Source organism: Diospyros lotus, chromosome 1, assembly GCF_014633365.1.
Source record: "Diospyros lotus cultivar Yz01 chromosome 1, ASM1463336v1, whole genome shotgun sequence".
NCBI classification, from domain to species: Eukaryota; Viridiplantae; Streptophyta; class Magnoliopsida; order Ericales; family Ebenaceae; genus Diospyros; species Diospyros lotus.
In genome coordinates this window covers 14,982,222-15,010,068 of record NC_068338.1, presented here as the reverse complement: position 1 = coordinate 15,010,068, position 27,847 = coordinate 14,982,222, and the positions used below count along the sequence as shown (strand labels likewise).

Genomic DNA, 27,847 nt, shown 5'->3' with positions numbered 1-27,847 from the left:
GTTCGAGGACACGGACTCAGAGGATGAGGAAGAGACTGAGGAAGTGGTGGACGATCCCGAGGTACCACCGTACGAATCTGAAGATGAGAAGAATGTTTGGGTATGGAGGTTATCGGGACTGAAGTAGATTTAACGGGAAATATTAATTATCTACGTGATTTGTATAGTGTCTAAGATCTAAGTGACTTATGTAATACCTATGACGTTTTGCAACCGAATGTGTAATATCTATAGAATTAATGAAGGATCTACCTTATCTGATGGCAAGACCCTGTTATCTAATCCGAAATATTACTTTCTTTTCAGATGGTGAATACCCAAAGGAGATTAGCAGTAGGGCCTGGAACGCCCAACCAGCAAGGAAACACAAGTGGACATCTGGAAGGCAACTCCAGCCAGGAGGCCGAGAGTAGTCGACTGGATCAAATGAAGCGAATTCTAGGGAGTATGGTGGGATTCATACAAGAAACTCACTCCTGAGACAACCATGCGGTCAACATGCTCGATCTTTATCGTCGACAAAACCCTCCCATTTTTCAAGGGAAGCTTGGCGTGAACCCCAACGAAGGGGAATTTTGGATCAAGCAAACAAAGAAGCTACTGGACCACCTGCACTACAGAGAAGAAGAGAAGGTCAATTGTGCCACCTTCATGCTGCAAGATGAAGCAGATAGGTGGTGGAAGGGAGTCAAGAGGGCAATGACCTCTCGGGCCAGGGCGCCCTACATCACTTGGGAGCGATTCAAGGAACTCTTCAATGAGAAGTACTTTCCCTTGAATTTAAGAATGAAGAAAGAGAGAGAATTCATGGAGCTAAAGCAAACTGGGGACATGTCTGTCGCCCAGTACGAGGACACTTTCAGCAGATTAATTAGGCACATGCTTATTTATGAAGAGGACGAAAGAGTCAAAGCACAGAAGTTTTTGGGAGGACTGAGTCTGAAGCTTCAGAGGGCATTAAGTAGTATAAATACTCAGTCTTACTCAGAAGTGATGTTGCAAGCTTTCACCACCGAGGCTAACCTAAGCCGAATCGACGCTATCCAAGGAGAAAGTCAACAAAAGAGCAGTCATAAAACAGACAAGAAATTGGAACTCCAAAGGCCGAAGTTCAAACCTAGCACTCCATGCCAAAGATGCCAGAAGTAGCACCATGGGAAGCCGTGTCGACTTGGAACAAAGGGTTGTTACAATTGTGGAGAAATGGGTCACCTCAACCAAAATTGCCCAAAGAGAGGAATTACCTGTTACAACTACCAGCAGACGGGTCATTTTGTAAAGGACTATCCCAAGCCGCGATTGATGAGTCAACCTCAAGGGCAACCTCAAGGGACGTCCGAAAATGCCAGAGTGCAGCAAGGAAGGGTGTTTCACCTAACGCGGCAAGAAACGGCAGAAGACCTAGCCGTAATTGAAGGTACCATGCTCTTATCTGGTATCTCCATGCATGTTCTGATCGATTCAGGAGCAAGTCATTGCATTTGCTAAAGTATTAGGAGACAAACCAGAAAACTTGAATTGTCGTATGATTGTCGCAACCCCAATGGGGAAGTCTCTAGAAACTTCATCAGGATACAAAATAGGAAGATGCAAATAGGAGAAGTTGAGTTCCTGGTGGATTTAATCCTTCTGGAATTTCAAGATTTTGACGTGATCCTAGGAATAGACTTCCTAACCAAGTACAGCGCGACACTGGACTGTAAAGCTAAAATAGTCTATCTTAGGAGCAGAGACTTAAACGTTAAGTTTCAAGGGCAAAGGAGGGCAAGTGATCGGAAATGGATCTCGGCTCTAAAGGATGAGAAATTATTACGTCAAGGAGCATGAGGATACTTGTCTTGTGTCCAAGAGAAAGTCAAGGAGCCGTTAAAATTCGAGGAGGTACGAATCGTTAGAGAATTCGGGGATGTGTTTCCCGACGAATTGCCTGGATTGCCACCCCAGCGGGAGATCGAGTTTGCAATAGAAATCGTGCCAGGGGCAGGTCCGATTTCAATACCCCTGTATAAAATGGCCCTTGCAGAGTTAAGAGAACTAAAGACCCAATTACAAGATTTGCTGGACAAAGGATTCATTAGGCCAAGTATGTCACCATGGGGAGCACCGGTACTCTTTGTTAAGAAAAAGGATGGGAGCCTGAGGATGTGTATCGACTATCGACAGTTAAACAAGATTACGGTCAAGAATAAGTATCCACTCCCTAGAATCGAGGAGTTGATTGACCAGTTACAAGGAGCCAAAGTCTTCTCAAAAATCGACTTGAGGTTAGGATATTACCAACTAAGGATCAAAGCAGAAGATGTACCTAAAATAGCTTTTCGTTCTTGGTACTGGCACTACGAATTTCTAGTGATGTCGTTCGGACTGACCAACGCCCCAGCAGCTTTTATGGATACTATGAATCGAGTCTCCAGGCCGTTCTTAGACAAGTTCGTGATCGTGTTTATAGACGACATACTGATATACTCTCCCTCAGAGGAAGAGCACGAGACGCACTTGAGGGTGGTCTTACAAACATCGCGGGAACATAAATTGTATGCCAAATTTTTGAAATGCGAATTTTGGTTGTACCAGGTGGCATTTTTAGGGTATGTTATATCAGCCGAAGGAATATCGGTCGACCCAACCAAGATAGTAGCTGTGTCGAATTGGAAGCAACCTAGGTCGGTTACTAAAATCAAGAGTTTCTTGGGATTAGCCGGCTACTATAGGAAGTTCGTAGAAGGGTTTTCCAAGATTACAACACCCCTCACCAAGTTAACTCAGAAGGGGGTAAAGTTCGACTGGAGTGAACGATGCGAAGAAAGTTTTCAGACACTTAAGAATAAGCTGACAACCGCTCCAGTGCTAGCTATGCCAAATGGATCAGGAGGATTCATGGTTTACACTGACGCCTCGAGAAACGGTTTAGGGTGTGTGCTAATGCAACACGGTAGGGTCATTGCCTACGGATCTTGACAGCTCAAGAACCACGAGCGAAACTACCCGACTCACGATTTGGAGTTGGCTGCAGTGGTGTTTGCCCTAAAGATTTGGAGGCATTATTTGTATGGCGAGAAGTTCGAAATTTTTACAGATCACAAGAGTCTACAATACGTCTTCTCGCAAAAGGAATTAAACATGAGGCAACGGAGGTGGATGGAGCTGTTAAAAGATTACAATTGCATTATTCAATACCATCCTGGTAAAGCTAATGTTATAGCAGATGCCCTAAACAGGAAAGAAACCCCCTGTATGGCCGGAATGATGATGGCAGAGTGGAAGCTAGTTGAAGCTTTCAACTTGATGACGATAGGAGTAGTTTCCCGAGGAAACTCAGTCTACGCAGCCAATCTCACGCTGCAACCGGAATTAATGGATCAAATACGACAAGCTTACTCGGAAGACTCTCGAATAAAGATTTGGGTGGACGAACATGGGCGAGCAAAGAAACCAAAATTTGAGGTAAGAGAAAACATCCTTCATTTTCAAGGTAGAATATATGTACCTCGTGTGAGGGAATTGCGGCAAGAAATTCTGAGAGAAGCCCATCGATCCAGATACTCGATACACCCTGGCACCACCAAAATGTACCAAGACTTGAAGACTGTCTATTGGTGGCCCGGAATGAAGAAAAGCGTGGCAAGATACGTAAGTCAATGCGACACGTGTCAAAGAATCAAGATTGAGCATAAAAAACCGGGTGAAAGTTTGCAACCGTTAGAAATCCCGGAGTGGAAATGGGAACACATTACAATGGATTTCGTGACTGGGTTACCAAGAAGTCCTAAAGGAAATGATGCGATTTGGGTGATCATTGACAGGCTGTCTAAGTCAGCTCATTTCTTGGCCATGAAAGTAAGCCAACCGATCAGCAAGTTAGCTCAGCAGTATCTTAACGAGATTGTCAGGTTACATGGAGTACTTGTAAGTATTGTATCAGACCGCAACCCGAGGTTCACTTCTAAGTTTTGGGGAAGTTTGCAAGAAAGTTTAGGTACTCAGCTTAGGCTAAGTACAGCCTACCACCCCCAGACTGATGGCCAATCAGAAAGAACCATTCAAACCTTAGAAGATATGTTACGAGCATGTACTATCGATTTTCCAGGTAGTTGGGAAGAGCACTTACCATTGGTTGAGTTCGCTTATAATAACAGCTACCACAGCAGCATTGGGATGGCTCCCTATGAAGCCCTGTACGGACGAAAATGTAGATCCCCGATATGCTGGACTGAGGTAGGAGAACGTCAAATTTTGGGACTCGAGATAGTTCAGAAAATGAAAGAAAAGATAAAAATCATTCAAAAGAGAATTAAGGAAGCTCAGAATCGCCAGAAATCCTACGCAGATACAAGAAGAAGGAAATTGGAGTTCCAAGTAGGTGACAAAGTATACCTAAAGATATTTCCACTAAGAATGGTGACTAGAAGCAACAAGAAAAATGGCAAGTTAAGCCCTCGATTTATAGGACCATATGATATAATGGAAAGAATAGGACCAGTCGCTTATCGACTCGCTCTACCCCTGGCCCTATCAAACCTCCATGATGTGTTTCATGTATCACAACTTCGAAAGCACGAGCCGGATCCCTCCTAGGTAATGCCAGCCGAGGCTATCGAGATTCAAGAAAACCTTTCGTACGTTGAGAAACCAGTAAACATTTTGGATCGTAGGGATCAAGTTCTAAGGAATAAATCAATTCCCCTAGTGCAAGTTTTGTGGAGAAACCCAGTAAGTGAAGAGATAACTTGGGAGCGAGAGGAAGACATGAGGCTCAATTATCCATACCTGTTCGAAGACCCCATAGTTAGAATGAGTGAATAATCAAATTTCGAAGACGAAATTTTTGTAAGGAGGGGAGAATGTAATACCCTAAGTTTTATGAATAAATTTAATTCAATTAAGTTATGTAATTAATTCATGTGTATGCTAAAAATTAATTTATTAAGTATGTGTATAGATAATTAATTTATATAAGTATGCAAGTATATGAGTATATATGAAAATAAATATGTATATAGCTGCTGTATATAATTTGGTATGTATGTATGTGTATAGCTACGTAGGTATATATATGATATGTATATATATATATATCCATATATATGTAATAAAAAAAATCCAAAAAATTCAGATTTTGCAGAAGCAGCGCGCGGCCAGAGCATGGCCGCGCCTGCGATCAGATCTCAGGGTAAGGAGGGCATTAATGGCCGAGATGACCGGCGGTATGGCTTCCCGGCCACGTGGGGTTTCGATTGGACATTCGCAACGGGGTTTTTGGCTATAAATAGTCGAGTTCGCGCAAGCCCACTCATCCGAAAAATTTAAAGCTTAGATCGAGTGTTTGGGTGAGTGTTTGAGAGATTTGTGAGCGGGTTCTTGGTCTTTGAGTCGTGGGTAACATTTCTGGTCATTTTGGTGGCCAACGGAGCAGAGGAAGAGGCGAATCGAAGCTTCGTTGAAAAACGCGTAGCTTGCCGAAGCCGAAGCTTCGACTGACGATTTGAGGTATTTGTTGTTATTTTTTTTAATTTTTGAGGCTCAAATCGGGTTTAGGGGGTCGGATATGAGGGATTGGGAGTGTTTTTTTCAAGCTTGGAGCAGCTGAGGCGTCGCTGACGGCGAAATGGCCGCCTGAGAAGACAACCGCAGTCGGGCGCGTGGTTGCACGCGCCCGCGAGTGGGAAGAAGGCGCGTGCCTTCCACGCGCCCGCAAGAAAAAATAATAAAAGAAAAGAAATAAAAGAAAAATAAAAGAGATAAAATTTTGCAAATTTTTTTTATTAAATCTGGAATGTTGTTTATGATTTATTTTGTGAAGAAATTTCTAGAAATGCTAAAGTTATTAATTATTTAAGTAGATTTTTCTATTATGGAAATAAAGCAAAAATAAGATTTTAATTCAAAAAATTCCAAGGAAATTTCAGAATGTTAGAAGTATTATTTAGGAAATATTAGTGAAGAGAAACTGAATAAAATGAAATATTAGATAATTATTATGTAACAATTATATATTTAGCTATTAGGAAATAAGGGAAAAATAGGAATTTAAGTTGGAAAATTCCATGAAAATTCCAGAATAATAGAAATATTATATAAGGGATATTGGTGAAGATAAATTAGATTTTTTTGAAATACTAGATAATTTTTATGCAATTCTTGAAGAAATAAGATTTAGTAATAAAGAGAAACTATGGAAATTATGAAAAATAGTAAATTGATATAAGTTTAATGTCTAGGAGTCTTTGAGGGCGAGAAGTAGCCGCTCGACATGAATTTCGAGACTGACACGTCTTTCGAGGCGACTTAACCGTAAGTGTACCATTCCAAACTTGGTACAGTTATAAATGTTTACCTTTGAATGCCTACATCATATTGACATGCTATGATATGTACCTCACACGTAGACTGCATCCATGACATGATTATGAAATGCATAAATACACGTCGATGCTATTGATCACTCGCATATGAGGTCGTAGGGAGTACGAATTGGCACCGCTGCCTTACCAAGGGTGCACCCATACACCCCGGCTTCGATAGAGGTGGCCGCTAAAATGGTAGGTAGCCTGAGGGTGCAGTTGACACCTACTAGATAAGACATTGTATACACACATGACATAATATTATGTACCCTTACTTAGATGAATCATCATCTAATTTGGGTTCGCCCCTGGAACATTCAACGTTCCAGTCGAGACTTGTAGTGATGACACCGAGACTGGAGATATGTAGTGACTCGAGACAAGGGAATGTGCCATGTTATGTTTAAGAATTATGTACAATTGTTTTAATTTCAGAAGCTTATGTAATAAACTTGTAATAAATATTATGTTCAGTTATTCATGTATGTATTGTCATGAGCAGGTTCGATTCAGCTTCCGCTTTGTATTTTCTAGTGTAAACATCTCGTCTAACACTAGATAAGGTCTTAGGGAATTTCGGAGATAAAATATATATATATATATATACTAAATTTCCTAAGGCATAACACGCCCGAAAAGACGGGCTGTTACAGACCCTGAGATTCAATTTAGACATATTATTTGTGGTATTTAGCTTGGTGTTGAGCCTAAATCAAGTCCTTAAAAATTAGCTTGAAATCTGGAAATTTTTGGAATTTTGCTTATTAAACATCTTTTTGTTTGGCAATTCTCCCTATGCTTATTATTATCGTTCTTTCTTATGATTTTTCCACTTCAGGTCATTATTCCTTGCATCTATGATTTTGTTCTTGAGAACCCTTAATTTGGAATAATGGATTTTGTCTCCTTTGCTTGTTAAATCTTGTGATTGCTTGAATTCCTGTTGAATCTTTTTGAAAGATCCAATGTGGTTTTTATTCACCCTATATTCTTAAGGAATGATGCATTGATTGATTAGGATTCAAATTATGCAAGATATTGGTGACATCTTGCTTGTATTTTGGGTTTCTCGCAGTTGTCATTTGTGTTGCTGAGGTCTCCTAGTTGATTGTTCATGTCACAACTGTCGACCGTTGGATGTTTGGGCGTTGACTGTCGACAACTAGGATGTGACTATCAACTAGTTATGAAGTCAAGCACTAGTGGACGACTGTTAGGATGTATCTATCGACCGTTCTTCCTTGATTGTCGACTAATTCTTCATGTTTAGCTTTCGTATTACCCCCAATTATCATTGTTAATTAGTGATTAGTTCATTCTGATATTTGACTCTTGTGTTTAGTTTTAATGATGACAAACAAAATTGATTTATCCCCTAAGTTGTTTGTTAAGAATATGGTTTTCAAACAAAAATCAATTTCAAATAAGTTGTTAAATCAAGATGAATTATGATTTTCTTATTAAACATATTTGATGGAGATTTACAAAAACAAGTATGTTTTGATAACGGAAAATCATTTATTGAAAATCAATTATTGAAATTTTGACGAGGGAGAGATGTATTTTGATGATGAAGTTATTTTATTAATTTGGTGCTTCAAATTAATTTTATGTGATAAATTAAGTATAATAATAATTTTATCATCAATTGAATGTTAAAAAATCTTGTTATAAATTTCTTGAAGACATTTGAAATATTGTTGAATGAAAATAACATACAATGCCAAAATATCTTGTGATAAATTTCTTAAATAGCATTTGATATATTATGTTTTTACTTAATTAAAAAATACATATATATATATATAAATAATATATTGAATGAAAATTAGTTTTAACAATCTCCAAAGTTCTTACGAATTTTTTTTCATGTCATTTGAAATATTTTATCTTATTTTTGATTAAAACTATTGCACCAAAAATTGTTTATAGAGCCAAAAAGAAAAATAATATTCAAAAGATCGTGCACCTCGTACCAAGCTCAAGACCTTAAGCAAAAATAAGTAACCATTTTAGCTGGAAGATTCTTTATTTATTTATGTGCACAAAATGATATATATTGTTTATAAAAGAAAGTTAATTTTAATAAAAAGGCAGTTGCTCCTTTGATTTGAACGCGCACCGGCTGCAGCCCAAGCGCTACAACTCTGCTTACGCCTTCCTATGTTTATTTAAGCGCACAAGCATATATATATATATATATATATAATTAATTAAACTAAAAAATTCCCTTTTGCTTCTGTCGACCAATTTTCTTAACATGTTGACTATCTCTATTGCTTCTATCAACTAATGCCTATAAACTGTTGACTAACAGAAACAGTAAACTGATTTTGTCGACTGATTTCTTCTTTTTGTCGACAAAATTTCATTTTCAAGCCTATTATGTTGATAGTTTTATGTTTTATGTCAATTAATTGTGTCGCTGATAGCTTTCAACGAGTAGATTTTCAACTCTAATGGCTACAAATGACTCTATTTCTCTTGAAACTTTTGAGATGCTTATAAATACAATTTAAGGATGATCAAGAAGAGGTTAATGGATGAAAACAAGTTGATCTAAATACTGAAAGAAGTGAAATGAGCTTACAAATTATTTGTATTCTTCTCTATTGTATTTGTGCTTTAATTTTTATCACTCCAAGGCTTTGCTCTATTTTTGTAAATTTATTTTCAAGTCTTGTATTTTATTTTTGAGCGATCATTGTAACTAAGAGTATTCTACTCTTAGATTTTCTCTCTTGTTCACTATTGTATTTTCTTTTCCAAGTTTGTGAACCTTGAGGGCCTACCCATTATTGGTAAGAGGTTTGTATTTTCTAGTTTTGAACTAGAGGGCCTACTTGGGTTCAAGTAGGAGGTTATAGTGGATTGGTTTACAAAATTTTTAGTGAGGAGTTAAGATAATGGATTAAACTTGGTTTAAGTTAAACAACTATAAATCCTTGTGTTCATCTCTTACTTATACTTTTTATTTTATTTATTGTTTCAAGTTTTTCAATAATCTTTACTTGCATTGAAATTTTATTTTTCATCAAAAGGATTTCAAATTTCAAACTAAATTCTTAAATTACCCAATTTACCCCCTTTTTTGGTTGTGTGCCATAGCTTTTCAAATCTATCACATTCGTTAAATTTAATACTGGTTGGACATTTTGCAGGGTAAAAATATAACCATGGGTAAGGAGTTGTGCATTGAGTAGATTATGCATGGGAATTTATTTTGCATTGAAATTTCCATGTGTGGGCATGGGTTTGGAATTGTTTAAGAAGTATGGTGGTGAATGCATGTGTTAAACATGGGCATGGTAATGAATGACAAGTGGTCATGCATAAGCATAATTATATATATACAGACAGTGGCGGAGCCACGTTTTGGCCAGTTGGGGCCTTAGCCCTAGTTGGCTTTTTTATTTTTTCAAATTTTTATATATGTTAGTATGAATAATTATAATTTTTATAATTTGGCTAGGGCTAAAATTAGTCATTGGCCAGAACTAAAATTATTCCTTGGCTCCGTCACTGTATACAGATGGTCTATGCATGCATAACATATGTATATATTTTCGCACCTATTATATTGCGCTACGATTATATCTGCATGAGGAAAAAGATATCCAATGATTGATGGATGAACGTTTAACACAAGCGAGCTTCAACTATGAGCTCGATAAGTGGGACTCAATCCGTAGTTTAATTGATAATTTGAAGAGATTGGTGGACTAGCACTTGACGCAAATGAGCTACGATTACGAGCTCGGTGGGTGGAGTTGGTCCTCAATGAAAAGATTATCAGCAAATATGTATGTATGTATGTATGTATGTATGTATATATGTGTGTGTGTGTGTGTACTTTGAGGCGTTAGGTGTCGATGTGTTATGAACGAGCCCCAAGGACTGTATGTGAAGAATTGAACATGTGCATAAGTGGCATGGTATTATGAGACCTGGCATGGGTATAGAATGAGATATTAGATGGCATGATTGTGTGATGTTGTATAACAAGGTATAAATTAATATGGGTTTACAATGGGGTATAAGGTGTTATGGAGGAGTAAAATGATGGTGAGTAAAACATATTGTGTCGCTCCTTATTGCCTCTTTTATGATAAGTGATTTTTTTGTTAATGCCTCATTGTCTATTGATTATGTCATTCTTATGAATCTTATTGCTGTAGTGTATTGTATATATATACTTGTTTTGTCTTGTGATTCATATTTGTTTTGTGTCATTCCAGATAAGGGAAAAGTCATGGAGGTCAGCGTGCCTAATAAAGAGGATTCTTGTGGGTTAATGTGCATAGAGCTCTCCTAACCAAATGATTCGTGGGGTGTTTTTGAGGCCATCGAGAAAGGAAAGAGTTTATGTTGCATTTAGATTTTATTGCCCTTTTATTTTGAGATGTATTGAGTAATGATGTAAATAATTATATTAGTTTCAATTGCTTAGTGAAAAGGTGTTATTAGTTTTATTTGAGTTTATCAAAACTTATATATATATATATGTAAAAAAAAAATATGAGAAAATTTTTGGATCGTTTCAAAAGATGTCAAATTAGACCCTACAATCACATTCTGAATTCATTGCTAATTATCCAATGGTCACTCAGGAATTTTTTGTCCATGACTTCTACACTTCAATAAACCTATCTCCTGTTACAAAAATAAAACCCATATGCCAGTAGCAATATATTAATAAAATTATAATAACTAATATTCTTGTAAAATCTTTTTCATAATTCATTTCTTAATGGAACCTACCTCTTCATATGCCAACAACAACATGCTTTTTAAAGCTCTTCAAAATGTATGGATCTTCAGGACCTCCAGGAAATGGTCTAAAAATATTGTCTTCCAATGACTGCTTGGGAGCACTAGTAAAGGGCTTCTCACTTGCTTGTGTTAATGGTGAGCCTGAACCAAGTGCTAATGGCTACTCAAGAATGTGTCACCGAGTCTAGAATTGATTGATGCATATGTTGAGGGCTGACCACCATGAGCCTCGACCCTTCTCCTCTTTGTGGAATCTGTCGAACGATGGCGAGATAAAAGTGGGCTAACTCTCTGTGCTCCACCTCCTCGAGTACGCGCCATACCTACATAAATAAATAAATGAGCATATACAGTCAATTGAAACAAAACCTCTCGCTATATTGTTTACTTTTATGAGGCCACATGGATTTTTGCTTAAAACCTTAACATAAATTAAAAAGCATACATTCTCTTTGGGAATGTTAGGTTGATCAACCAAGAGTTACTGTAGAGCACCAAGATCACCAGCACTACTGTAAAGAAGCAAAGATATAAATACATTTAAGAATAAAAAATTCTAAAATAAAAATTATAAATACAAAAAATACATTTAAATAAAAGAAAAATTATAAATACAAAAAATTCAAATCATTCGAACCTTGGGGTTCTGGTGCGCTGAAGGTTCTTGAACCCTAAGGCTTGGGTGCATTGTTCTCCAGCATGTTGCTGTCTTTTTCGATGTGATCGGCGGCCATCGGGGTTTTGCCTTCTTTTCATTTGATTTTGTCTTCACGATGGGCGGTCGCGTTTGTCTCGACCAGTGGAGTTCCATTCAAGTCGCAGGTGGCCACTATGTAACACCCTGTGTTACCAGTGTTAAAGAAATGAAATGAGATAGTTTTCGATACAGCTATAATACAGCTGAAAATACAAAATGGCCTGCAAGTTTTGAATATAGCTTTCGGTAAAGCGCGGACCCTGAAAGTGGTCAAGTTTTGTAAGGCGGGCCAAGTGAAAGCGATTTCAGAGTGAATAAAAGTCCTGTGCAGGTGCAGGGATGAGTCGAGTCTTTCTCGAATAGTGTTAGTAATTAATTTTGATTAATTAATCAAGCTTGTGGGGCTTGATGGTAAATGTGGCAAAGGGATAGGCATGTGTATGCTTGAGAATGTTCCTATAGTGGCCTTGGTATGTGATGGAAGCTTGGAGACAAAGGCTTGTGTCTAGTGGTGACACATGGCAAATTCTCCATTAAGGAGAAAGGGAAATTAAAGAATGAAAAATTGGAGAAATGGTGGTTGGTGACACATGGCATAATCTTGTGGAGCAAGAATAAGCATTTAAAGGAAATTCAAAATGGAGAGATAATGGTCTTTCAAGCATTAAATGAAGCCATGATGATGTTGCCTAAAAAGAAAATGAAAAATAAAAGAAATTAGTCATCCATTAACGGTATGAAAATGGAGAGAATTTCTTAAATGGAAAAGAAAGTGATTTATGTCTTTCAAGACTTGTCTTGAAAATAGTCCAAATTAAATAAATAAATAAATATATATTTATGGGATTGGAAGACTTGATCCATGGGTGGCGAATGGTTATTGAAAAATCCAAGGGTGTGGATTTATTCTTGAAGAGCACATGGATTGTGCTTTCTTTTGATGGTTGAGATCTAATCTTGTAAAGTGAGATATAATCTAATGATGGATATTTCACAAGATTAAGTGGCATGGATTAAGCTATTTTTGTGGTTGAGATTTATTCTCACCAAATAAATCCAATGGTTAAGATTTATTCTTGAGGGATTGGGTGCTAGTATATGGAAACCCTAATCTTTTTGGCAAAGTTTAGTGAGAGAAATTGAAGAAGTCTCCCATCTTATAGAGAGGAAGAAGAGGAGTAGAGGAAGAAAGAATGTCTTCCAAGGAGGAAGATGAAGAAGAAAGGTAAAATCTTTGTGTTTTAGCCACTTGAAGGCTAGATCTTCTCTCTTTATTTCTTCTCTAGTAATATGGATTTATTTTGTGTGTAAGGATCTCTTGGGTAGAAGGGATGAAAGAAAGCTAGGAAGGGTTTAAAAGCTTTAAAGAATGGAAAATGGATGACCCCATGTGGAGATGGCCTTGCAAGTTGGTAAATATGTTTGATAAATTTTTTATGTAGCATTTGCATGTAGCGGTTAACACTTATATGATGTGAATCTTGTGGACCTATGGCCATATGGAGGACTAGTGTTGTGGGAGGGATAGGTTGATGCCTCAAATCTTGGTGGGTTGGGAGGATAAAAAGACCTAGCCTCATTTGCATGCATTTGACATACATAATATTGTTTATACTCATATTTACATGCATTGCACCCTTACTGAGCTTTATGGCTCATGAGGTTTTCACCATCACCTTGTAGGTTGTTCATGTGCCAAGAGAAAAAATGAGTGTTGCAAGCTTGAAGTTGGGAAGCTCATGGTGGAGTTTTGTTAGTTTTATGGTTGTTGAAGCCTAAGCGTGTGTTGTAATTTATTTTGTTGGTAATGACTTGTTAAAACTTAAGACCATGGGTGTATTTTATTTGGATGTTTATTATGTAAGTATCAAGAGGGTTGTGTAAGCCTCATTTGTGAAATGAAAAGGAAATTTTGGATAAATGTTTGATGTTTATTTTTGGGTGTTGGAAAATGGATGAAAAGTTGACGATTGTTGGTGCTCATTTATTTAATTTAATTTTTGAAAATTTTGGGTTAGGAAGCCCAAGAGAAAAAAAAAAAAAAAAAAAGAGTGAAGGTAGCAACAACAGGGCCACAGTGGCAGCAGATGGGCGCACGATCGTGTGCGGCAGGCGCGACCAGCATGTTGGCAGGCGCAGGTGAGGCCAGCCCGCGCTACCAACGCACCACGGGGCCCCGGGTGCACTAGCTGGCCCCACTGGCCAATTTTTTTAAAAATTTTGAGAAATTTGGAATTTTTGGGGCACTGATGGATTAATTTTGGGTTTCGAAGAAATTTTCAAAATAAAAGGATTATTGGATATTTTTGGAGAAAAGGCCAAATTTGTGGAAAATTAAATTATATGAATTTTTTTTCGAAATTGGTAAAATCAAATGGTGGTTTGGAATTTTGAAATATATGGAGCCCGATGGAATTCTTGGGAAGAAGAATTAAAATAATAAATTGATGATTGGACAAACTTAATGGAAATTAAATAGCCAATTGTGGTATGGTGAAAGCCCAAATCTGCTAGTCGATCCTAAGATTGAGGGAATGGGAAGACGAACCCTAGTTCCCACCTACGTCGTTTTGTGTTGAAACATAATTCGCCCTTCACAAATGGCCGGGTATGTGAGCAGTTCAGATGATTGTTCACGAGTGGCACCTGTAAGTGATAGTAGGGCGTCACACACTACAGTGACGACCTTCTGCCTTCCACTCGCTGTTGTCATCTTCTCCATGTAGATCTAAGCATGGCCATCGATTTGTTGCCTTCGTTTGTTCGATTTTTCCCTCTTCTGTTCTATTCTTCGATTTGCCTTCAATGAAAAATCCAAACCCAAGGGTTCGGTTGTTCTATGCGTAATCAGAAAGAATAAACACCTGCCTTTATGAAGTGAGTCATTTTCGCAAAGCACTAGTGGGCGATTTGATTTGGTTGTTTGGGTTTGAGAGAAAAAGTTGTTGTGAGATGGTTGTGCGGAGATATTTTGGATAAAAAATAGTTACAAGGAGTAATTGAGCTTGGCTAAGGAGAGCAAGAGTATAATGTTTTGCTATAAAGAGTAAAAAAAGTTGATGCATATAGAATTTCCCAGACTTTTTTTTCATTGATAGCCAAACTAATTAATTAAACCCTAAAGGGGCGGTCTTTTGACAAAGTATTATCGATTCAAATGGTAATATCAATTTAAACCTTGTGCCCAACATGTAATGGAGCCAGCTACTGCTAGCTCTTAAGGGCAGGCACATCGCTAAGACTCGGTGCACAAAGAGAGCACTGATTTTTCCGTTTATGGCAGTCTAAAATGGCTTTAGTAAAGTAGGGGTCGGCCAAGTCACCATCACCATGTGGCTTCATTTACCCTTTTAATAATTTTGTTTAACATAAAATATCTTAGCATTGATTCGACTAATGACAATCACGAACCCATACAAATCGTCTCATACACAAACTAAATAGAATTTCACTACATGACAGGCAAAACCCCACAACCACAAGAGACATGCAGTCCTTTCATAAATCTTAAATCTTATCACGTCAACTACATGTAGCCTGTTTGATTCGTCATATTTTTTATAAAAAAAAGATCATTTTCTATCCAGATTCCAAGTTTTAATGTATTTGATTATTTAGATTTTTCATAAAAATAATTTCCATCTTTTAGTTGTGTGATGGCTAATTTTTACTTTTACTAGAAAACAAATTCTCGAATGTTCACTTTTACTAGAAAACAAAATTTTGGGAAAAGAGTTGAAAAAACTTTCTAAAGAATTGAAAATAGGCAGCTAATAAGGGGGGTGGGAGAGTGAAATAGCGAGAGACTCACTGAAGTGTAAACTAACTCCATCGCGTTGGAGGCGAATGATGGTCACTGCAAACCAGCTCCCAAAATCGCTTATGGTAGCTGTTTCAACTGCGACGTATGCGTCAACGACGAACAGTGACAAGTGCAACGACGGATCTGATATTGCGGGCAAGATATATATATATATATATAGAGAGAGAGAGAGAGAGAGAGAGAGATGGGGTCGCAAGAAGAAGGGGGAGACAAGGAAGAAGTGGGTTTGGGGGTTGGGGGCTAATTTCATACAAATTAAGTTATAATCAAACATACAAAAATAAAAAATTATAACAAATTCTAGATAAAAAATTAAATCAATCAAACACCTTTAATTGATAATTTTTATGTAAATAATTTCTCGACAATTAAATTGTCTAAACTTATTTTTTTTTCCATACAAATACAAATTCTATGTTTACGATCAAACATACCGATAGTGCGCAAAGCCACACAGAATCCCGCCATGCATCATGACATAAATGACCCTCTAAGAATGTAATTGAAAACTACCTCCCGCATGCGCATGCAATCAACGGAACTTAAACCTACACCAAGTCTACGAGCACAAGAACTAACTTAATCCTAAAGAGTTAAAAAGTAACTATGTTGACAAGATTTAAATTCATAATCACTAAACAATAATTAATTTTTTAAATAAACTTACCAGCTCATTTTTATAATTAACTACGTGAATGAAATTTATAATTTTAATAATCATGAACAACTCCTTTGAAACAATATATACGACCACAGTACTCAACTTCTGGTCTTGCAAAATTGCACTTGGTCTTCTTTACAAATAAAGAATGCTCACACAAAAGGGTGAGAAGTAGTCCCAAATGTAATAAATGATCTTCCAAGGATGCACTATACAAGAATATCATCAAAAACTACGGGAGCAAACTTAGACAAACAAGGCCGGATGATGTCATTAATTCGTTCTCTTATTGTGGGACGAAATAATTTTGTTAGAACTTTAGTGGTTATAAATATGTGAATGTTTCCATGTCCATGTGGCAGTATCCCTCTAAATAACCATATGATTTCATTCAAAACAATGCCTTTCAACTATACAGCAACTTACCCCTATTACAAAAGCTTGATGTCACTGCCATGCTAGCCCTTCTGCAACTTAATTAGAAGCAAAAGAATGTTGCTAATGAAGTTCATTTTTCTCTACTCTTCCAAATTAAACCTTTTGTTGCAGGAGGCTTCAATAAATAGCACTGATTGAGAACACCGCTAACCACTTCCTCTTGTGGCCTCCTGTTTCAATAGTTTCAGTGTCAACTGCAAATTATCTTCTGCACTAGTTTTTCATGCTAAGAGAACTTTGGCATGTCCCACATTGAATTGAATGTAAAGAAACTGTTTCCAGCTATCAACAGCAATCGTCATGTCTCACAATTTATCTGCCTCCACTGACTCGTGTTTTTGTGAAATCACGCACAAGGATGATTGCTGAAATCAATCACTCATTAGTGCTACAGATACTAGGCAAGAATTACCCAAAACAACATAATTTTAGACAATGAGTGTGTTTATCAAGCTATCCAACTGATGATTTTAGAATAGGCAATTCAAACAACTCCAAATCCAATAAATTCCAATCCATTCTTTAATTCATGGGCATTTTCAAAATTCTCTACTGATTTTGAAAGCATTGTCTGCCTTCTCTTATGAAGGGGCATTGCCAAAACATGAGGCTTCACTTCGTGAGAGTAGGGAGAAAGTCACATTTGTATGAGTTCCAGTTGCTTTTTGCAGAAAGAGGCTGTTTCCAAAACTCAAGCCCGTGACCTAACTTTTGTAAGCACTTGCACCAAGCAAGACCAAATAACAGATGCTTCATGCAAGTATGGCACTGACAAACATTTTCTTTCTTTTCTTTTATCCAGAATAGTAACTATTGCACATTGAGTTGAGAAGACAAAAGTGCCTATTTGATAAAGAAGATGAGTGTTTCCTTCTTCAATGAAAAGGATGCAAGGAACATGAGTGGGTGCGCCAAAGGCAGCAAAATCATGTGCAAAAATATTAAAAAAAACCTACTAATAAGAACACTCACATATGTAATAAATATATCTATCAAGGCTAATCTGAAAAATAAACAAACCTTAGTTCCAGCAACAATAGTACCATCTACAGGATGTGCCGCACACACTGTGACACCCTCAGACAATTGAACAAATCTATTTTGCTTATGCTGGCCTCTCTCCCAAGGACCATGCTTTGTTGCCTCACTGCAGGGAAAGGAATGTTAAGAAATAAACTCAGGGGAAGGAATTGCATATGAGATTTTGGTAATTTGTCCTGTATCGTACAGATCAGCTGCTGAAGGTCCATAGGTTTCTGGATTGGTTTGTGGGTAATCCACAAGGAGATCCAACCTAACTGCACGAGCACTAGATCCACTAGTCCACTTCAGAAATATGTTCTGGTTTTAACACTAACAACATAGGAGAACTTGCTGGGAAAATTGGTGTGGAAAATTATTTTCATTTGCCTTAAAACATGTGTCTTATTCCCTTACAACCCATATGAAGATGAGAATTATTCAAAAACTATATTTATTTCAAAGTTTTCAATTCCAAACAGAGAGCGCACAACAAAATGGCCCCAAAATTTTATGAATAGGATGCCATAAGAGTAAGTGCTGTTAACCAAATGGCGATTCAAGTTTTCTGAGTTTTGCTATAAAAAGATGCTTTTATTTTCTTATCATTATTATTTGCTAATTTGTATGAGAATTTTAGGCACTTTTGAGAGAACAAAATTCAGTGGAATTTTAAAGACTTTGAAGTAACTGATTAAAAAAAAGAGGAGCGGAAAAGTGGGTGTTCCGTTAGGAGCTGGAAAAGAAGCTGAAATGAGCAGTTTAATTATTCAAATGATTTTTGCTTAACTCAAATATTGTTCTCCTTCTGGGCTTTTGGGATTGTTATAGACCTAGCATCTATATAGTTAACAGTGAAATTATTTCTCTAACTAAGGGATAAAAGTAATATTTTTGGGCCAAATCATGAAAATTCTTTCTTTATTATTTTTCCTCTTTGCTGGGCATGTCTGGATGGTGGGCCCACTTTCATGCATGCAAGGTCATCAAGCAAAGTGGCATCACAATTTCTATTCTTGTTTAGGACGAGTATTTTGTATGTTGATACAAACTGGTGAAATCGCATGGACACGTGGTGCAGAGATTTGCGTATGGTATGTTGTTACCCAGAAGCAAAAGATCTGTGATTCAGAACCCGTGCCCTGGAAAAGAAAGGATGGCTGTAACAAAAATTTGTTCAGTTTCTTACTCGTAGTCAACATGGCAAGGAGAGCTGGGGTCTGGATAGAAGTCCAGAAGATGAATTCCGTTCTCATATGCTGATCCAACAGTATATATCTGCAGTTCAGGAAAAAAGAATCAAATTTCTTCTGGCCAAAGTGAATGCACAACTCTGTAGAACTTTAACAAGATCTATATTAGAAATATTGGACGCAGTTAGTGATAAAGGTCAGAAAATGTATAATGAAAAGTAGATAAAAATTTCACTTTGTGTTCTATTCATCCTCTTCCTATTCATATTGTATCTTCATAAGGAAAAATTGACACCAGGTGCATCTGACAATATCCACAAGAATAATCAAAATGATGCAAACCGAGGGTTACCAACTATTCCTTTTTCTTTTCTCCATCCAAGCAACTCCCAACAATAGCATTTAACATATGCGGCCTCCTTAATATTTTCATCCACAAAAAAGTTAGAGCAAGCCTGGAAATTTGGCATTAATTTTGCAAACCTACAGGTTTGGTTCTTCTACAGAAGCCAACAGCTTCATCTAATTCACTTTCTGCTCTAATTCACTTCATCTAATAATTTATAAATTATTTCTAAATTATAAATTCTTTACCCACATCCGTCGGCGTGTAGTGTTAAGTGAGCTAGGGCCGCTGCATTGACGCCTGGATATAGTGACAAATGAGCAAAGGTTCCCGCATTTGTTTGGACGGATGTGGGTAAAGAAGTTAGTCCAAAAACAAATCAAAATCAAAACCAAAACCAAAAACAAAATAAAAAACAAAATCAAATTCAAACTCAAAGCCAAAAACAAAATCATAGATTAAGGATTGGGTCATGGAACATAGGAACATTAACAAGCAAAGCTATGGAAGTGGTAGATGTGATGATTAGGAGAAAGATTAATATTATGTGCCTTCAAGAGACGAGATGGGTAGGGAAAAAAGTAAAAAGTTTGTCAGAAAATGGATATAAAATATGGTACACAGGAAATGATCGAGCAAAAGATGGAGTGAGGATCATTATGGATAAAAGCTTAGTAGATGAGGTAGTGGATGTAAAGAGAATAGGGGATATGATTATTATGGTGAACGTCATTCTAGGAAGAATGACTATGAATATCTTTAGTACATATGCACCACAAGCGGGGTTAGGTGAGGAGATAAAAGCAAAATTCTGGAAGGACCTAGAGAGACTCATACAAATGATACCAAGAGGAGAGAGTGATTATAGGAGGTGACTTAAATGGTCACGTGGGTAGAGACGGAAACGGCTATAGAGAGGTACATGGAGGGTATGGATTCGGGGAAATTAATAATGAGGGTAAGTCTATTCTAGATTTTGCAATGGCATATGGGCTCATCATAACCAATACTAGGTTAAAAAAACGGGACGAATACTTAATCACATATAAAAATGTCACATTAAGCACCCAAATAGATTACTTCCTCATGAGAAGAGGACCGGGTATGTCGTAGGGATTGTAAGGTGATACCGGGAGAGTGTTTGACTACTCAACATAGACTTCTAGTACTTGACATCCAAGTAAGAAATTGGAAGAGAAAAAATCACATAAAACAAAATCCAAAAATCAGGTGGTGGGATTTAAAAGGGGAGAAACAACTAATCTTCAAAGAAAAATTAAGGGGTAGAAGAGAATGGAATGGAGAAGGACAAACAAACTAAATGTAGAGAGAAATGGCTAATGTCCTGAGAAACACAACAAAGGTAGTGCTTGGAGAGACAAATGGTAGAGCCCCTAATCTTAAGGAGTCTTGGTGGTGGAATGAAGAAGTGCAATTGAAAATTAAAAATAAGAAAAATTGCTATAAGGCTGTAATCAGTGCAACAATGAAGAAAATCAAAAAATTATAAAGAATCAAAAAAGGCAGCAAAAAAAGCTGTTAGTGAAGCAAGGTCAAAAGCATACGAGAATCTATATAAAAGACTTGATACAAAAGATGGAGAAAGGAATATATATAAATTAGCTAAAGCAAAAGAAAGAAAAACAAGGGATTTAAATTAAGTGAAATGCATAAAAGATGAAAATCAAAATGTATTAGTGAATGAGGGAGCGATTAAGGAGAGATGGAAGGAGTATTTCACAAAATTATTCAATGATGATGGCGACACAAGAGTTAGGTTGGGACATCTTAGTAACTCCGAAGGGAACGTGAGCTATACATTTTATCGACGCATAAGTTCAAATAAAATAAGGCAAGCATTAAAAAAGATGAAAAATCATAAGGCGATGGGACCGGATAATATACCAATAGAAGCATGGAAATGCATGGTAGAAGAGGGTATCTCTTGACTAACGAAATTATTTAACGCGATTCTTAAATCAAAAAAGATGACAGATGAGTGGAGGAAGAGTACTTTGGTCTCTATATATAAGAACAAAGGAGATATTCAAAACTATGAAAATTACAGAGGAATTAAGTTAATGAGCCATACCATGAAACTCTCGGAGAGAGTAATAGAGCAGAAGGCTCAGAAAAGAAACAGAGGTCTTAGAAAATCAGTTTGGTTTCATGCCCGATAGGTCAACAATGGAAGCTATATACCTACTGAGGCGCCTAACGGAAAGGTATTGGAATCATCAGAAGGACCTACATATTGTGTTTATAGATCTAGAAAAGGCCTATGATAGGGTCCCTAGAGAAGCATTATGGAGAGTTTTAGAGAAGAAAGGAGTCCGAATAGCCTATATACAAGCCCTTAAGGACATGTATCATGGTGTAGAGACAAGGGTCAGAACATGCGGAGGGGATACTGAACCGTTTAAAATTACAATAGGATTGCACCAAGGTTCTGCACTAAGTCCATACTTATTTGCTTTAGTAATGGATGAACTCACTAAAGATATTCAGACAGAGGTGCCATGGTGTATGCTATTTGCAGACGACATAGTGTTGGTGGAGGAAACAAAAGAAGGAGTGAACACTAAACTTGAGTTATGGAGAAATAATTTAGAATCTAAGGGATTTAAATTAAGCATAAAAAAAACAGAATATATGGAATGTAAATTTAGTAAGAATGCAATAGTGGAGGATGTTATAATAAAATTGGAAGACTAAATCTTACAAAGAAAAGACCATTTTCGATATTTGGGATCAGTGATTCAAAAAAGATGGAGAAATTCGCGAGAATGTCACACATAGAATTAAGGCAGGTTGGCTAAAATGGAGAAATGCATCAGGGGTGTTATGTGATGGTAAAATCCCATTAAAATTGAAAGGAAAATTCTATAGAACAACTATAAGACCAGTTTTGTTGTACGACTCAGAATGTTGGGCTGTCAAATACCAACATGAGCAAAAGACGAGTGTAGCGGAGATGTGGATGTTAAGATGGATGTGCGGCCATACAAGAAAAGATAAAATTAGAAATGAAGTTATTCGTAATAAGATAGGAGTAGTGCTAATAGAGAGAAGATGAGAGAGACTAGACTAAGATGGTTTGGTCATGTGTGAAAGAGACCAAGAGACACTCTTGTGAGGAGAGTTGATGAAATGGAACAATTAATTAAAAAAAGAGGTAGAGGCAGACCTAAGAAGACTTTGAAGGAGACATTAAAGTTTGATATGAAGTGTATGGATCTCAATGAAGATATGACAAAAGATAGAAATACATGGAAGTCTAGAATTCATGTAGCCGACCCCACATAGTGGGATAAAGGCTGGATATGTTGTTGTTGTAATTATTGTGCAAGAGCTTGGTATATATTATTTGGCCCATTCGTGGGCAAAATTTTTGACATTTGGCAAAATAAGAATTTTCCAACTGACTACATTACCAAAAGCAAACGTTTGTACACTGTGGTCTCTAATATCAAGAATCTCAAGCAAGAGTCATCCATGGAATCTTATCTAGGGCAAGTTCGGGCTCTCATGCAAGAATTTAATGCTCTTCTTCCTCTTACTATAACTCGCACCGAACAGATTGCGTAACGAGAGAAGTTTTTTATGGTTATTGCTCTCTCTGGTTTAAAACCAGAGTTTGATGCCATCAGACATCAAATCTTGACCAACTCCGCTAACCCTACCATGAAAGACTCTTTCAAAAGGTTGTTGAATATGACATGTGCACATGGTATGTCTTCTTCTTCTCATGTTGTTCCTCCAACCGAATCTTCAACTCTTGTATTTCAGGCTTCCACCGTTGGAGGAAATAGATGACGCAATAATAATCGCTCACGTCCATAGTGTACCTTTTGTAAGAAACTGGGTCATCTTGAGGACAAATGCTGGAAGAAACATGGTCGGCCAGCTGCTCCACCTGCATCATCTACTAGTGCAGCTCATGTATTTCAGAGTGATCCTAGTCTTACTCAATCTCTACCAGGTTCGCAATTGGTACCTATGTCTGCAGCTGAGTATGATGCCTTTCTGAAGTTCCAGGCCACCAGCCGTCTCATCTTGGTAATCCCGTTGCTTGTGTTGCTCAAGGCTCGTCTGTTAGTCCTTAGATTATAGATTCTGGCGCCACTGACCATATGTGCGGTAATGGGCTTCCTTTCTCCTCACTTACCTATTCTGATACTTTTACCTACTGTTACCCTGGCTCATGGTACCAAAACTTCAATTAAAGAGATTGGCCAAATCACACCTACCTCTTTTTTCTCATTAAATTCTATTTTATATGTTCCTGATGTTGGGTTTCTTGGATCCAAACGCAGTGGAAATTTAAAAAAAATTGGATCAACCAAACTCTTTGGCTAATCTTGAAACCCAAAATGAACGGATCTAGTTTGCAAATATATAATCACTTCAAGAACATAAACATATAACGAAAATCAAACCTTTTGATTGTCCGATGAAGAATAGATAAATCTTTGTGCCACAAGGTGTTACCCACCCTCTATAAGTGATCCACACCAAAGAGAAGCTTCAATTGATGTCTATGAGCATGCCCCTTCGATCTCCTTGCATCAAGTATGCAAGATCTAATCCAACACTTGGAGATTTGATTGGTTTTTCTCAAAAACCAAGTTTCTCTCTCTAGTAAACCAAAGGGGTTATGAGACAAAATGGAGAGCCATTTCAAACCCTAGTCAAACTAGGTATTTATAGTTGGTCTAACATATTATAAACATGTTGGGCCAAGGCCCAACCCAAAACCTATTCAAACTAGGGATTTAAATAAAACCCAAACATGTTATAAACATGTTGGACCAAGGCCCAAACCCAATTGTGGGTTTCTTACCTTGTTTTACTTTTTGCTCATTTTGTCGACATCTCATGGACTTTTCCGCGAGTGCTAGCTCGCCCCAAAAATCCACGAATTCTTATGGGCCCCAAAAACATTTTTCGATCCCACCAAAATTTTCATGAAACTCCTCTTTGTTTGTGTGTGACCTTATAGGTTCACCATGAAAATGGCAAAGGACAATTTATAGAATCCTACTCCTAATAAAACTCTTTGATTATGATCCTTAATTTATTTCATCACATGAGTAAAATTATTATCTTGCCATTGACGTCTAGCAACGTATCATGACCCCCATATCATAATGAAATGTAAATGACACTTCTAATGAACCTTTCTGTGACAAATTTCAGTGCTATTCGATCCCTCTATCATAATGCCCCGGTATAGTCTAGAAGTATGGTAAAATGTCAAACTTCTAATAACCAACACTATGTGTACGAATGTTAAGTCCACAACTCATATAGTTGAATTAATAACTCTTATTAATTCTCAACTATTTGCGTTGGCCAACGACTCCTCAAGTTGTGACTTCATCATTCACATAGAGCATATATCTTTTAAATCTTACTAAAGTCAATAGATTCCATCTTGCGTACTCACCTACCTTCGTATGATTCGAATCATATTCAATAACCACCCTATTAGGGACCCATCTTACTGGACCCCGTACAGTGGCATTAAAACATGACACTCCTCATACAAGATAACTGTAGTACCTCAGGAAAAGAGATTACTAGCACCTGTCGCCACATAAAACTCCCAATTGACATTTAGTAAGAATTACCATTTGGGTGTTCTCAAGTTAGGTCATTCAGTGAACTCATTCACTAATGAGCACCTACACACTTGCATTAGTGTCACCACACAAGTAGTCAATGAGATCAACTACCCTCTTTACGAGCATGCATAGTGTGTACTAGTTTTGACAGTACTATAGAGGCCCCACTTTATAGTCCTATAACCAGGAATAGTTAAAGAATGAAGCATCAGTCATTCGATTTCATTAGTACGATCTCATCATGACTCGATTGATATTGCTACACTCTTTGGGACTCATCTAAATAGTAAAATATAAAAATGAACGTATTGCCACATATTATAAGAGAAATACAGATATTAATCAAAATATGTCCAAGATTAATTAGAAATGCAGCCAACTCACAACTTTTATGATTGGCTCCCAGGTTACAACTCTTATCACCTGATAGTCCTTTTAATTCGATTTTAGTTAGCTAACTCACCAAAACTCTTAACTGTTCTGTTCTCTTTACTCATACCTCTGTTTGTGTTCAGGACCAGGGTACGGGGCAGACGATTGGCGTTGGGCGTGAGTCACAGGGTCACTATCATCTTACTGTGTCTAGTTCACCGGTAGCTTGCACTAGTGCCGCTTCCCCAGATCTTCTCCATTATCGTCTTGGTCATCCCAATCTCTCCAAATTGAAGAAATTAGTTCCTAATTTGTCGTCATTGTCCATATTTAATTGTGAGTCGTGTCAGCGTGGTAAACATGCTCGTCGTTCTTTTTCTTGTCGGGTCAATAATAGGGTTGAGTCTCCCTTTTCCCTTGTGCACTCTGATGTATGGGGCCCAGCCGCGTCCATTCTACTCTTGGTTTTTCATATTTCATTACTTTCATTGATGACTTTTCTCGTTGCACTTGGTTGTTTCTTATGAAAAGTCGGTCCGAGTTGTTTTCTATTTTTCAGACATTTACTGTTGAAATAAAAACACAGTTTGGAGTTTCTATACGTGCTTTACGTAATGATAATGCCCCTGAGTATTTTTCTTCTCCATTTACTACCTTTATGACTTCTAATGGCATCCTGCATCAATTCTCTTGTCCTTACACACCTGGACAAAATGGTGTTGCTGAGCTTAAGAATCGCCATCTTATTGAGACTGCACGGACTCTCCTTTTACATGCCAATCTTCCCACCAAATTTTGGGGCAATGCTATTCTAACTGCATGTTATGTCATCAATCGCATGCCATCCTTAGCGTTACAGGAGCAAATTCCTCATTCCCTTTTGTTCCCTACTCAGCTACTTTATTTTGTTCCTCTTCGTGTTTTTGGATGTATCTGTTTTGTACATTCTTTTTCACGTGGACAAGATAAGCTTGCTGCAAAATCTCTCAAGTGTATCTTCCTTGGCTATTCCCGGTTGCAAAAAGGCTATAAGTGTCACTCTCTTGAGCTGAATCGCTATTTTTTGTTTGTTGATGTCACATTCTTTGAACATCAGTCTTTTTTTTCAGTTACTCAGCCTGATTCACAGCGTCTTCACCAGGTTTTGGTTGTTCCTTTTTCTTTTCTTTCGCTGTCCTCCTTGGATCCGTCTGTCTCCTCTGTGGTGCCCACCCTACCGTTTTTCGGTCCACCTACCACGGCTCCTCCACTTCTTACCTATCACCGTCATCCTCATCCTACTACCGGTGCTAACATTCCTTCAGCCCAGGACTCTCCTGACTCGCTCTCTCCGTCTGTTGTCCTTCCTGCCCCGGATCCTGAGCCCGACAATCTCCCTGTTACTCTTCGCAAAGATACACGGTCTGCTCGTAATCGCCATCTTAGTTATAACTTTTTATGCTATGACCGTTTGTCTCCTTATAGTGCCCTTGTTTCAAGTCTTTCCCCTATTTCTATTCCTACAACCACAGGTGAAGCTCTGTCCCATCCTGGTTGGCGCCAGGCTATGTTCAATGAGATTGACGCCTTACATTCAAATGATACTTGGGATTTGGTGTCTTTACCACGAGAAAAGACTCTCGTTGGTTGTCGTTGGGTATTCACACCCAAAGTGGGTCCTGATGGCCAAGTGGAACGTCTTAAGGCCCACTTGGTTGCCAAAGACTTTACACAGATCTATGGCCTGGATTACAACGATACTTTCTCTCCTGTTGCGAAAATGGTCTCTATTCGCCTCTTTCTCTCTCTGGCTGCTACGCGTCATTGGCCATTCTATCAGCTTGATATTAAAAATGCCTTTCTTCATAGTGATTTGCAAGAAGAGGTATATATGGAGCAACCACCTAATCTTGTTGCTCAGGAGGAGTCCAATGTAGTCTGCAAATTCAGAAAGTCTATCTATGGTCTGAAACAATCTCCACGGGTGTGGTTTGGCAGGTTCAGCACTGTGGTTCAAGCATTTGGTCTCACTCGAAGTGAGGCTGATCATTCGGTTTTCTATCGCCATTCCTCTTCCTTATGTATCTACCTTGTGGTTTATGTAGATGACATTGTTATCAAAGGGAGTAATTAGGTTGGAATACAGAAGCTGAAGGAACATCTACATTAGCACTTTCAGACCAAAGACTTAGGCCGACTTCGGTATTTCTTGGGTATTGAATCTGCTCAATCAGGAGATGGTATCTCAATTTCTTAGAGGAAGTATGCACTGGACATCTTAGAAGAAACTGGTATGGTGAATTGCAAACCAGTTAACACACCAATGGATCCGAATGTTTGACTTTTGCTGGGACAGAGAGAGCTTTATTCAGATCCTGAAAGGTATAAGAGACTGGTAAGCAAGTTGAATTATCTCACAGTCACTCGTCCTAACATTGCTTTTGTTGTGAGTGTAGTTAGCCAATTCTTTAGTTCACCATGTGATTCTCACTGGGATGCTGTTATCCAGATTTTGAGATATAGCAAAAGAGCATCAGGTAAAGGTTTACTCTATGAGGATAAGGGTCACACAGA

At 37.7% G+C, this 27,847-nt stretch overlaps 2 protein-coding genes across 3 annotated transcripts in view; one reads left to right on the top strand and one right to left on the bottom strand.

Annotated features, from left to right (window-relative positions):
• Nucleotides 1-498: 498 nt before the first annotated feature.
• LOC127804551 (uncharacterized) lies at nt 499-1,149 on the top strand. Its single transcript, XM_052341448.1, has one exon. The coding sequence runs from the start codon at nt 499-501 to the stop codon at nt 1,147-1,149; it is 651 nt and encodes a 216-aa protein (XP_052197408.1).
• Nucleotides 1,150-16,683: 15,534 nt separating this feature from the next.
• Nucleotides 16,684-27,847, bottom strand: part of LOC127790420 (uncharacterized) — a 131,863-nt gene continuing 120,699 nt past the window's right edge. For both annotated transcript variants that reach the window (XM_052319941.1, XM_052319947.1), the window contains 3 exons: nt 18,946-19,034; nt 17,757-17,883; nt 16,684-17,101 (listed from right to left, as the gene is read on the bottom strand). In XM_052319941.1, the coding sequence (XP_052175901.1) occupies nt 17,042-17,101; nt 17,757-17,883; nt 18,946-19,034 (276 nt within the window). In that variant the 3' untranslated portion in view covers nt 16,684-17,041. The remainder of the gene's footprint in view (nt 17,102-17,756; nt 17,884-18,945; nt 19,035-27,847) is intronic.

Coding starts and splice junctions, on each gene's coding strand:
- LOC127804551 (XM_052341448.1), top strand. CDS start 499: ATGCTCGATCTTTATCGTCGACAAAACCCTCCCATTTTTCAAGGGAAG.